Source organism: Cebus imitator, unplaced genomic scaffold, assembly GCF_001604975.1.
Source record: "Cebus imitator isolate Cc_AM_T3 unplaced genomic scaffold, Cebus_imitator-1.0 Scaffold63, whole genome shotgun sequence".
Taxonomy (NCBI): domain Eukaryota; kingdom Metazoa; phylum Chordata; class Mammalia; order Primates; family Cebidae; genus Cebus; species Cebus imitator.
Window position 1 is genome coordinate 5753566 of NW_016107378.1, and position 13739 is coordinate 5767304.

Genomic DNA, 13739 nt, shown 5'->3' on the forward strand with positions numbered 1-13739 from the left:
GGTGTCACCATGTTGACCAGGATGGTCTCGATCTCTTGACCTCGTGATCCACCCACCTCGGCCTCCCAAACTGCTGGGATTACAGGCGTGAGCCACCGCACCCGGCTGTATTACTGTTTTAATGACTTTTTAAGTTGAAGGTTAATACACTTTTTTTTTAAATACACTTTTATAAATAAACTAAGCAAATCAAAACAGAAGCTACTTATCAAAATTGTAACACACCTTTATTATACACTGGTACATAATAGTTTTTAATTTGCTTAAAGACAGAGTCTCACTGTCATGCAGGCTAGATTGCAGTGGTATGATCACAGCTCACTGCAGCCTCAAACTCCTGGGCTCAAGCAATTCTCCTGCCTCAGCCTCCCAAGCAGCTGGGACTACAGGTGTGCACCACCAGCCTGGCTAATTTTTACATTTTTTGTGGAGATGGGGTCTTGTTAATGTTGTCTAGGCTAGTCTCAAACTCCTGGACGCAAGCAATACTCCTACCTCAGCTTCCCAAATGCTGGGATCAGAGGCATTAGCTACCATGCCCAGTCCCCTCCCCCCGTGCCCAGTCCCCCATGATCTACTTTTAACACAATAGGTTCACATGTCCATAGTCCACAAATTAATCTATGACTCTATTTATCTATGACAAATAATATTATAGCATATCACTTGATAAATAATGGTAGTTTATAAAACCAACATCCAATGAGCCCTTTCTGGTCAGTAATAAACCACCACTGTACTTCACTGAATCTAAGATGCTTCTAAGATGTATCCTCATTTTATGCCATTAAGAAAGATTAAATTGTTAAGTCTGCCAATTTGTTAGATCTCATTAATTATAAGATGGATCTCAACACCAAAGATGTTAAAATGTAAAAGTATCTTAGAATCAATGCCATAAAATATATTCCCACTATTAATTCCACAGAGAAAATTTATTGTTAATAAAATATCTATCTTTCTAAAGCCAAAATTTTCACTTTTCATGCAGGTCTATAATTTTCTAACCAAAAAAATACTTACATCATCACAAGACATATTGTATTCTGCTAACACCGTTCGACACCGAGCAGCTATACTGTATTCATGTGGTCAAAGGAAAATTTCTCATTTTAAGAGTAAGCTTTTTTTTTTTTCCGAGACAGAATCTTGCTCTGTAGCCCAGGCTGGAGTACAGTGGCGTGATCTCAGCTCACTGCAACCTCCACCTCCCGGGTTCAAGCGATTCTCCTGCCTCAGCCTCCCAAGTAGCTGGGACTACAGGCACAGACCACCATACCCAATTAATTTATTTGTATTTTAGCTTTGCTCAGTGGCGGTATCGTAGCCAATGAGGGTTCTCTGAGGCGCAATTATTGCTAATTGAAAACTTTACCCTGCCATGACGACTTGAAATATAGTCGGCATTGGCAATTTTTAACAGTCTCTATGGAGACTGAATAAAAAAAAAAATTATTTGTATTTTAGTAGAGATGGGGTTTCACCATGTTACCCAGATTGGTCTCAAACTCCTGAGCTCAGGAAATCCGCCCACCTTGGCATCCCCAAGTGCTGGGATTATAGGCATGAGCCAACATGCCCAGCAAGAGTAAGCTTTTAACCATTACCTAGATCAAGAAAGCACTTTAGAGAATGAAACTTAATCCTTGGTAAAGGATACATTGATGGTGCAACTACTCTCTTGTGTATTCCAGCAAAGAACAAGCCTATTAGAGTGATACAGCTAATGGTGAAAAATGGATGATTCCATAATGATGTGAAGAAGGATACCTGTAAAAGAAGAGTTGAAAATATAAAAATGTTAAAAATCTTAGGATGGCTGATTCCTACCTCCCCTCTTGTACATAAATATATATAATGCTTTTTATCATCTAACTATGAGGATTTGAAGACTTCTAATAATCTTAGTTCTCTGTATTGCTGTGTTGTAAAAATAAAAATATATAGGCCTTCTATCTTCTATAAAACAATATAGCAGTATTCCCTCCACTTATTTCAAATACTTGAACCATTAAAAATTCATTCCTGTAATCAAAAAACAACTCTATCAGAACTATTTACTGCACTCTGCACTGATGAGTGAAGATGAGGCCTCTGGTCTCAATGAAAACACAAATCAAATACAATTTAGTTACAGTCCCTGTTTTTTTTTTTTTTTTTTTGAGACAGAGTTTCACTTTCACTCTTGTCGCCCAGGCTGGAGTGCAATGATGTGTTCCAGGCTCACTACAGCCTCTGCCTCTGGGGTTCAAGTGATTTTCCTGCCTCAGACTCCCGAGTAGCTGGGATTAGTCACCTGCCACCATGCTTGGCTAATTTTTGTATTTTTAGTAGAGATGGGGTTTCACCATGTTGGCCAGGCTAGTCTTGAACTCCTGACCTCAGGTGATCCGCCCACCTTGGCCACCCAAAGTGCTGGGATTACAGGTGTGAGCCACTGCACCCAGCCTACCTTCCCTGTTAAAAAGCTTCCTTAAGAGTTGAATGCCATTCATAACCTGGTCCCACTCTAATTTTCATCTCCTGCCATATTTCCACATATACACTGCCTTGTTCAACTCTCTCCCTCCACCTGGCTAACAGATGTCCTCATAACACTCAACTCCAGCATCACCCTTCCTCCCTGCAGAGGCAGAAACAAATTTGGCCTTGAAGCTACCGAGATCTAAATGACCACAGGACATTCAAGCAGGGAAAAATGATTAGTAGCTATCCATAAGGAACTAGAATGAAAGAGAAAGAGCTGATTTCGGATCTGGACCTATCAAATGATAGCAGAAAACAGGACAATACACAAGTATAAGAACATATAGAGGGACAAGGGTCCAGCATCCATGAGTGGAACAAGAGTAGGCACCCAAATGGAAATGTTGACTGGAGAAACAGAAAAGACAAGCATTTAGAGCCCCTGCAGAAAGAAATCAAGTGGATTAGTACCTAGACAGGAGCAAGAGAATCAAGTTAAACACATCCTCACTCCACTCTCACACCAGGAGATGTGCAGGTATGCGTTTCAAGACGGAAGCACCACGTAGATGACCCAGCATGGTATGGTACTGGTTACAGAAGTTTGTCAGATGAAGAAATGAGAGGCTGAAAACACTAGGAAAGAAGCTCCCAGAAAGATGACGACCCAAGGAAAAGTTAATATTCCAGAAGAATGTCTTCTTGAAACCTCTGAGGCCAGCCAGCTCTGTTGTGTGTGGCCTGCACAAGGTTAGCATATACAGTGCTTTGTGTCTTAATTTTAAGTAGGTCAGTTTGTTTCAGCCTTCCTCCCTCCATGGCAGTACTTCAGTGCATCAAAACAGCAGTTCTCTCCAGACCAGGCATTCAGGTACTTCCAGTATGCCATATTCTTTCTTTCCCTAAGTTCTTCCAGTTAGCCACTGGCTCTTGAGTTTGCAACTCTTGATACAGATACAATTGCTGGTTAAAACTCCTGTCAGGTTTGGGGTTATTAAATACTGAAATATAAAGAGCCAACCCTTAGGTGAATAGTTATATTCTCACCTAATTTAGAAAATTATATTAGCTGCATAGTTTTGGGCCTACGTCAAATTATATTTAATTCTGTGTTTTATTAAGATCTCAAATAGCTGAAATCAGCTTATATTTTTCCCAATTAGAAGTCAGACTCATTTCCCAAGATGGATCTTTTTCAATCTTCTTGCCAGCCTCCTTCCACTCTTCCCCTAAAGATGACTACCAAGTGTAGCCTTAAGATCAGATTTTTATAAATGAACACACAAGAGAGTTTCCTGTCTGCCATAAAAATCTTCTATTAACATAAAATTCCATCACCAATCTCCCCTTGCTTTTTATCCTTTTATATATCTCCACCTCGGCGGATAAAGTTAGGGAGACTATACGCGAAATAAACCCTCTGGCTGTTAGAACTGCCATGGAGACTGATGACAGAAGCCTTCTATTAGATTTTTTCTTCTGTATAACCTAAAAGATACAAATAGAGCTACTGAAAGTAGTCTACTTAATTGCAGCTTAAAGCGGAGAGGGGATTTTTAAGATCTGTGAAAATTACATCGTTATCCCCTAAATAAAACTGCACTGAGGGAAAGAAACTTCACCGAAAAACAAGACTACTTCTCTAATAAAAAACCTGGAGTTTGAAATTAAGGCACAAATTAGTAGAATGGGGTAGAAATTTGAGAAACATGCTATCAGCTTTCATCAAAGGATGCTTCAAGGAATATATGATGTTGGTTATTGCATTTGGCATAGGGATATTCTTGCACAGTGCCCAGTGGGAGATCTCTCAGTGTTTCCTATGTTAAACTTTAGGCAAGACATTGTTTTCAGAGATAAATGCTAGGAAAGAAAAGCTTTGCTAACTCAAGGATCTTCACAGACAATGAAAATCACAGATTTAACTGTGCCTTCGCTGATGAGGTAACTCAGAGACTAATTTGTAATTCACTTGTGGCAACTGTGTTGGGCTACATGGCCTATATAGCAGTGAGCTGGTCTCCTTTCTGGTTTTGACTTCATGGTCCAACTTGTTTTTATCTAGTCCTGACTTTACTGCACTTGTATTTTGCTATTTTATCATATGCGTTTCCTGTAAAGTCATCTCCCCTCCTTTACAGGATGCAAAATGGTATTAACAGAGATAACTCACAGAAGAAAATATTACTTTATAATTTTTTTCTCTCCCTCTTTTTCTCCGAGACAGAGTCTCGCTCTGTCACACAAGCTGGAGTGTACAGGCACAATCATAGCTCACCGCAGACTTGATCTCCTGGGCTCAGGTGATCCTCCCACCTCAGCCTCCTAAGCAGCTGAGATTACAGCATGCGCCACTACACCTGGCTGATTTTTTAATTATTTGTAGAGATGGGGTCTTGTGATATTACACTGCCCAGGCTGGTCTTGAACTCCTGCCTTGGCTTCCCAAAGTGTTGGGATTCTAAGTGTGAGCTACCATGCCTGGCCTATTTTAGAACTTTTAAAATTTGCACTGATGACACTAAATGAACAAAGCAGAATGAAGAGAATACTCACACTGAAGTAAAAATGAGAGATGCAAATATATGTAAAAATGATAAATTCAGAACTGAATGAAAAATAATGAAATGTCTAAGAAATAATAGCATTTCTTAGACCTTTTTCCTTGTAAAGATACTTAATTCAAAACAACCAGCCAAAATCTTCCTTAAAGAAATTAATAGAAGACATATTTTTAATAGGACAATATAACTAGTAGTAGTAATAGGTAGTGTTTGAATACTTTATCATTAACAAAGCACTGCAGTATCCATTATCTCACTTAATTATGCTAATGATTTTAAAACAAAACTTCTACCTTTTGTGTCTCAGGATCTATTAACCAGTTCCAGGCACCAGTAGCTGTACAGACAGATACCACTATAAGAAGCACTGATGAAAGATAAACACGAAATTAGTAAGCAAATACACACTTAATATGTGATACTACCACCACCAGTTCCTACTAAATGACAACCGAAGAATTGAGCACTTTATTAAATGGAAAATGCACTAACTAGATTCAGAAATTGGGAGGCTTGCCATACGACTTCGAGGAATTCTCTTAAACATTGTGAACCTTAGTAATCAAGGATACTCTTTCTCTTATTATTTGGTCGGAACTTATGAAGACCAATGAAATTAAAAGCAATTCGATGGTGACACTTCAGTAGAAGAGTCTATGCTATGTAACTGTTCACTGTGCTTAGTGAAGACTTTGCAGATCTTATAAGCTCAAATTAAAAAAAAAAACAAACGAACTCATTTTCTAATGTAAACAAATCATCAAAGACTCCTTTCTGCACGTACTGAGAGGCCTGACTAAAGGATTTTGCTTTGCAGATGACTGCCCATGGTTAAAGTCAGTGCAGGAAGTATGGAGCACACCCGTTAGTATCAGATTTTCTTCAAGGGACTTAGTAAGGTAGAAATTACTGCCAGTAAAACTTAGAAAAGGTCTTTCTCTCCACTGAGCTAGAATGATTTTAGAAATTCTAAATAAATCATAAGTAAAACTTGAGAACGGTATTAGTAAAAAATAATAAATGGGCATCAAGACCCAGTTAATATTCTGGAGATGATGACAGTTGCCTTTCAGGTAGGATGCACACATTTTTCAAATGTGGAAACAAGTTTCCAAGAGCAACAGAAATATAGCAAATATAGAAATATAGTAAAACCTTAATTATCTAGAATTCCTTGATGAACTTTTAGAAGATGTAAACTAAAGAAAAAAAAATCTCATTTTAGGTATTTAATAATGGGATAAAAATATTGAAACCATGTTCTGAACCCAGAACGGACTGAACTCAATTTCTTACAATTCTCTAGTTCCAGAAATACACGCTCTATATTATGCATGTATGTTTTTAAAAAATAAGCAATATTAAAATCAATTCACTAGAAAGGACCTCATACACATGCTTTATTTGACTGGTACATTAACCTAGTAAGTGCTAAGACCATGAGTCACAGAAAAAGTAAAGTGTATTTATTATATTACATTTTATAAGATAGGGCAGTATCATATACATTTTAACAGATTTTCAAGTAACAGTGAAACATAGATTTTGGGGATAATTCCTAAGTAAACCAGAGAACCTAAGAAAATCATTATCTGTGAATTCTGACCAACAAGAATTATCATAGCATATGATTAAAACTTTGCAAATAAATAAAAATTACACAAAAAGTCTTGTGAGACCCTTAGGTTCAATAGTGCTTTTTTGGTCCAGGAAACTGATTTACACATTTACACTTTGAAATAAAGCAAATCCTCAACGTGTGCTACTACACTTCCTTCTTGATAGGAATTAAATTTCAATAATGACCACCCAACAAATTAAAACTATTTTGGCCAGGTATGGTGGCTCATGCCTGTAATCCTAGCACTTCAGGAAGCTGAGATGGGAGGATCACCTGAGGTGAGGAGTTTGAGACTGTCTGGCTAAAATGGAGAAACCCCATCTGTACTAAAAATACACAAAAATGAACTAGCTGTGTGTGGTGGCGGGTGCCTGTAATCCCCAGCTCTTTGGGAGAATGAGGCAGGAGAATTACTTGAACCTGGGAGGCTGAGGTTGCAGTGAGCTGTTCAATAACAAAAACAAACTAACAAAAACCTATTTCAAACACCTATTAGCAAAGCATTTTGTTTGATGATCTCATGACTTGTATATTTGCCCACATTTCCTATATATTTCCGTGGGCCAGTAAACGCTGTTCAAATTACATTTTGTAGCAGTCATGATACTTGTGAATAGACAGTAATAATGTGAATTTCTTTTTTAGGTCAAGCTTCAAAGCAACACAATTATACTGTTAAAAATCAACTAAGGGTAATTTTGTAACTTTTTCAAGTATACATTAAATAACCTAACTTGATTTTCTTTCTTTCTTTTTTTTTTTAAACACAGGGTCTCCCTCTGTTCCCCAAGCTGGAGTGCAGTGAACATAGCTCACTAACGCCTCGACCTCCTGGGCTCAAGTGATCCTCTCAAGTTGCTGGGACCATGGGGTGTGCCACCATGCCTGGGTAAATTTTTTTTTTTTTTTTTAGTAGTGATGGGGTCTCCATGTTACAGAGACGAGTCACTGCGTCCTGCCAATATGACTCTTCTTACTAAAACTTTATTCCAATAGATTGTAGGCAAATTATAAAAAAGCTAAACGGGCAACAGAAATTTTTATTAGGTATGTCTTCATCAAAGTTTTAATAATTTAAAAAATTAAATATATATATATATTTACTATTTATTTATTTATTGAGACCGAATTTTTCTCTTGTCGCCCAGGATGGAGTGCAATGGTATGATCTCGGCTCACTGCAATCTCTGCCTCCCAGGTTCAAGCAACTCTTCCGCCTCAGCCTCTCGAGTAGCTGGGATCACAGACGCACAACACCACGCCTGGCTAATTTTGTATTAGACGGGGTCTCACAGCGTTGGCCAGGCTAGTCTCGAACCCCTGACCTCACGTGATCCGCCTGCCTCGGCTTCCCAAGGTGCTGGGATTACAGGCGTGAGCTATTAAGCCTGGCCAAAATATTTTCAATGGAAAAATATAAACAACTTCATGAAACAGACTGTTCTTTTGAGAAAGCCAGTTATAATTTCCTTGTCTTAAAAATTTCTTCATAAGGCATCGTTTACAATGTTAAATTTATGCAAACATTGTACATAAAAGCAAATCATTCCCATGTAAGTATTAAAGTATTGTTAGTTTTCCCTTAAAATAACATTCAGGAACTTACTTCTCCAACGTCCAGTAGCAGGTTGCAAACAATGAATATATTCAGTAAGTCTCCTCTCAAAAGCCTTGAGATCTAGGTAGAAAGATGTCAATTTTCTAATTAGACACTCTTAATCGTCTGACGAAATGTCGGAGTGTCTAACATTAAGACGACATGTGAGATACTCTTAACTGTTTCACGTTTTACACAACTTCCATGTATCACTGCACTGTTCATTTACTGACAGCTTTTTAAGCACCTGACAAAAACATTAAGCTTCTTCAATTCCAATCCCTCATATAGGAAAACTTGCTGATTCACTTTTAGAAGCTTCATAAAATGGTATGGGGAGAAATCAGCAGCAGCCTCAGCCACAGCCAAAAGGGAACATTTTGAGAGTTGCAAACAAAATTAAAATGAGGTCGAGTTTTAGCTCTCTGAGAACCGAGAACTTCCCATTAGAACCACGTAGTGCCTAACATCAAAGTCTTCGAGGTCTACTTGACTGCAATTACCTGCCTCGGATTTTCAGCTCTTATATTTAATTAATGGCTATGCCGTCTGGCGTTACTACACTTCTTGACACTGATAGCGGGTGGGTATGGAAAGACATTCCCGTGCCCCCTCTGAAGGGGGTACAGGTGATCTTCGTGGCACCCAGGCAGCGCCCAGTTCTAGAAGACGGGTGTCTAAGCTGCTCGCTCTGAATGAGTGGTGTGCTTTAAACTTTAAAACACCGAGCAGCACTTCCTAACCTTGGCAGTTACCGGAAACCACCACAGGAATCAGGGATACAACTCGCTGGGTTGTGAGAATGAAATGAAATGAATTAACAGGCTGCAATGCACGAAGTGTAAGTATCTGCCAATGAACAGAAAATAAAAATAGAAGCTGGCGAGGAGCTCGACCCTCTAGGCTTGAGGGGACGGAGGGAGCTGAGGCGCCGCCCCTCGCGTCTGGCCAGGTACGGCCGCTCCGCGCCCCCAAGCTCCGGGCCCCGAGCTCCATCCTCCGCGTCCTCCTCCCGGGGCGGGGGTCTTCGCGACGCCGGCCCCTCCGAAGCGCCGCCAGCTTCCGAGAGGAGACGTGGGACGGGCCCAGGCGGCCCACCCTACCTTCCGCCTGCTCCAGCGAGTTCATGTCGGGCGGCAGCTAAGGGTCACCGCAGCTGCCCTGTCCGCATCGCAGCTTCCGCGGCCCCCGCCCGGTCTGCAGAACCAACTCCCACCTCTAACCGCTCCCCGCTGCCCCTCCCCATCGCACCGCCCCTTGCCTAGACCCGCTATGCTCATTGGACACTTCTGCCGGACCTCCAACTAAGACTGTTTTCTATTGGCTTTCTTCTGCACCGGCCTCTGAGCCTAGCGTTGGACGGTCAGCCGAAGGGACCAAGAACTGCCGGTGGCCGGGCTGGCGTAACGCTGACGCCGCCTCCTGCCCCGGGGAGAAACTGCAGCCCCACGGAGACAGTTCATTCATTTACTCCCCGTTCCCAGCTTGGTTCTTAAATTCCTCAAATATTGATTGAGCGCCCACTACCTTTCAGGTATTATTCTGGTCGCCAGCGAAGGATACAGAAATCAGGGCTGGTTCTGTTCTCAAGGACCTCAAGGAGAAATAAAACCTGTACAGAACTAACTAGAACCTCAAATAACCAGTTTCCTTAATTATGGTATCCTAGATAACCAACCCTTTAAGTAAACTCTTCTCTCTTGGTTACTTTCTTCTCACATAACCCAACTTTCATAATTCATAAATGAGTCAAAGTATAAGCTCAAATACCTATAACTTAAAAAGAGATCTGTAAGGAATTGACTACATTTATATTTGATAACAAGGCCTTCTTGTTCATTTATGCGTGGCATTCATTCATTCAAACACATTTTATTGCCTAACATGCTAGACACTGTATTGATACAGGTATGTGCCAGATAGACAGGATTCCTGCCCACAAAGAGGAAGGGTTACAGCAGGCAATAAACGTGCAAATAAGTAATTGATTTCAAATAAGAATAGTTCTGTTAAAACAGAGATCCTGGCTGGGCGCGGTGGCTCACGCCTGCAATCCCAGCACTTTGGGAGGCTGAGACGGGTGGATCACTTGAGGTTGGGGTTCGAGACCGGCCTGGCAACAATGGCGAAATCCAGTCTCTACTAAAAATACAAAAATTAGCCCGGTGCAGTGGCACGTGCCTGTAGTCCCAGCTACTTAGGAGGCTGAGGCAGGAGAATTGCTTGAACCTGAGAGGAGGAAGTTGTAGTGAGCCGAGATTTCGCCAGTGCACTCCAGCCTGGAGGAAAAGAGCAAGACTATGTCTCGAGAAAAAAAAAAAAAAAAAAAAAAAAAAAAAAAAAAAAAAAAAAAAAAAAAAAAGAAAGAAAGAAAGAAAGCCTGGTTGGGTGTGGTAGCTCACATCTGTAATCCCAGCATTCTGGGAGGCTGAGGTGGGTGGATCACTTGAGGTCAGGAGTTTGAGACCACCCCGGGCAACATGGCAAAACCCTGTCTCTACTAAAAATACAAAATAATTATCCAGGCATGCATGGTGGTGCATGACTGTAATCCCACCTATTTGGGAGGCTGAGGCACAGAAGTCACTTGAACCCAGGAGACAAAGGTTGCAGTGAGTCACTGCACTCCAGCCTGTGTGACGAAGTGAGGCAGTCTCAAAAAATCAAAAACAAAAAAACACCCCAGAGATCCTAAGATTAATGTACCAGAGTTTTTGTGGCAGTATCATACATATCACCTGTTGCCCCCAAAACCTACTGAAATCTATTTTTAAAAGAATTAACCCTTTTAAAGTATATAATTCAGGCTGGGCTCCGTGGTTCACCCCTGTAATCCCAGTACTGTGGGAGGCCAAAGGTGGATCACCTGAGGCCAGGAGTTCAAGACCAACCTGACCAACATGGTGAAACCCTGTCTCCACTAAAAATACAAAAATTACCTGGGCATGGTGTCATGTGCCTGTAATCCCAACTACTCAGGGAGCTGAGGCAGTAGAATCACTTGAACCCAGAAGGCGGAAGTTGCAGTGAGCCAAGATTGTGCCACTGCACTCCAGCGTGAGTGATACATCAAGACATTGTCTCAAAAAAAAAAAGTATACAATTCATTGTTTTAATTATATTTACAAAATTTTACAACTATCATCCCATCTAATTCCACAACATCTTCATCACCCCCAAAAGTATCCTGCATCTATTGTTAGTCACTCTTGATTTTCTCTTTCCCTGGCAACCATGATTCTACTTTCTGCCTCTATGGGTTTCCGTATTCTGAATATTTCATGGAAACATACAATATATCTTTTTTTTTCTTTTTTGAGACAAGGTCTCACTCTGTCACCCAGGCTGGAGTGCAGTGGTGCAATCTCGGCTCACTGCAGCCTTGACCTCCCAGGCTCAAGCAATTATCCCATCTCAGCCTCCTCAGTAGCTGGGATTACAGGTGCACACCACCACGCCAAGCTAATTTTTGTATTTTTTGTGGAGATGGAGTTCCACCAGGCTACAAATATGTTATCTTTTGGATTTAGTTGCTTTCGCTTAACGTAATGTTTTTAAGGTTTATTCATTTTGTAATGTTTCAGTACTTAATTCCTTTTCATTGTTGAGTAATAGTCCATTGTGTATTTACATTATCTTTTGTTTATCCATTCATTATTTGATGGACATTTGAGTTGTTTCCACTCTTCAGCTATTATGAATAATCCTGCTGTGCACATTCATGCACAAGGTTTTGCTTGAATGTATGTTTTCAATTCTCTTGGATATATGCCTAACGGAAGAATTGCTGATTCATATAGTAACTATATGTTTAGCTCATGCTCACCTTTCTGAGGAACTGCCAAACTATTTTCCAAAGTGGCTGCACCATTTTAAATTCCTACTAGCAATATATGAGGCATCCTTATCAAATCGTGTGGTTTTGTCCTTTTTTCTATTGCTATGACATATTACACAAACTCATTTCCTGATGCTAAACTAACTTTGCATTCCTCAGATAATACATCTTCATCATGGTGTATAACACTTTTGATATGTTGCTGAATTTGATTTGCTAATGTTTTTTGAGGATTTTTGAAAATCTATATTGATAAGAGATATCATTTTTTTCTCTTTTCTTTTTTGAGACAGGGTCTCATACTGTCACCCAGGCTGGAGTGCAATGGTGTGATCTTGGCTTACTGCAATCTTCACCTCCTGGGTTCAAGCAATTCTCATGTGTCAGCCTCCAGAGTAGCTGGGACTACAGGTGCACACCACCACACCTGGCTAATTTTTATATTTTTGGGTAGAGACAGGATTTTGCCATGTTGGCTAGGCTGGTCTCAAACTCCTGACCTCAAGTGATCTGCCCACCTTGGCCTCCCAAAGTGCTGGGATTACAAGTGTGAGCCACCTCACCCAGCTAAGATATTCATATATTTTTATTTTTGTTTTTGTTTTTTTTTGAGACGGAGTTTCACTCTTGTTTCTCAGGCTGGAGTGCAATGCTTTATCTTGGCTAACTGCAACCTCCACCTCCTGGGTTCAAGCAATCATCCTGCCTCAGCCTTCCGAGTAGCTGGGATTATAGGCATGCACCACCACACCCGGCTAATTCTTTGTATTTTTAGTAGAGATGGGGTTTTACCATGTTGGTCAGGCTGGTCTCGAACTCCTGACCTCATGATCTGCCCATCTCGGCCTCCCAAAGTGTTGGAATTACAGGTGTGAGCCACTGAACCCAGCCAATATTCATGTATTTTTAAAGGGATGGTGGTGAATATCAACCTGCCATAGTATTTCTATTCAGTTGAATACATTTAAAAGAATGATGCAATGGGCCGGGCGTGGTGGCTCATGCCTGTAATCCCAGCACTTTGGGAGGCTGGGGTGGGCAGATCATCTGAGTTCTGGAATTGGAGACCAGCCTGGCCAACATGGCAAAACTCTGTCTCTACTAAAAATACAAAAATTAGCTAGGCATATTGGCATATGCCTGTAGTCCCACTACTCAAGGAGGCTGAGGCAGGAGAATCGTTTGAACTGGGGAGGCAGAGGTTGCAATGAGCTGAGATTGTACTACAGCACTCCAGCCTGGGCAACAGAGCAAGACTCTGCCTAAATAAAATAAAATAAGAAAAGGATGATGCAATGGCTTTCTTTCCAAATGTCAATATCTACTATTTGCCAGAAATTACATTTTTACAAGTATTCAAACCCATGATGAAAATTTGTGATGTCACTTTAAAAACATGTTACATGGCATATAGCTTGTCAGAATTATTTGACAGGGTACAGCAAGAGGAACTCTCTGAAGATCACTGTCACTGTTATAGTCATTTTAGGGAGACCCCAGAGGGTTCTGAGCGGGAGAGCCATGTAATCTTTTAATGTTTTACAAAACACTGTTGTGTGTGGATACGGAGTGGAAGCTGGAGACCATTGTAGTAATCAAGCCTAAATGATGGTGTGGGCCAGGTAGTAGTGAAGGTGATGGGAAGTGGTTCTT

At 40.7% G+C, this 13739-nt stretch overlaps 1 protein-coding gene and 1 non-coding gene across 2 annotated transcripts; one reads left to right on the top strand and one right to left on the bottom strand.

Moving 5' to 3' along the window:
- Positions 1-993: 993 nt before the first annotated feature.
- CNEP1R1 (CTD nuclear envelope phosphatase 1 regulatory subunit 1) lies at positions 994-9490 on the bottom strand. Its single transcript, XM_017530165.2, has 5 exons — positions 9352-9490; positions 8258-8329; positions 5324-5397; positions 1661-1770; positions 994-1078 (listed from the first exon to the last, which is right to left on the bottom strand). The coding sequence occupies exons 1-5, from the start codon at positions 9374-9376 to the stop codon at positions 994-996; spliced, it is 366 nt and encodes a 121-aa protein (XP_017385654.1). The 5' UTR covers positions 9377-9490.
- LOC119471527 lies at positions 1302-1435 on the top strand. Its single transcript, XR_005200600.1, has one exon. It is a non-coding gene; the product is annotated as a U4 spliceosomal RNA (small nuclear RNA).
- Positions 9491-13739: the final 4249 nt, after the last annotated feature.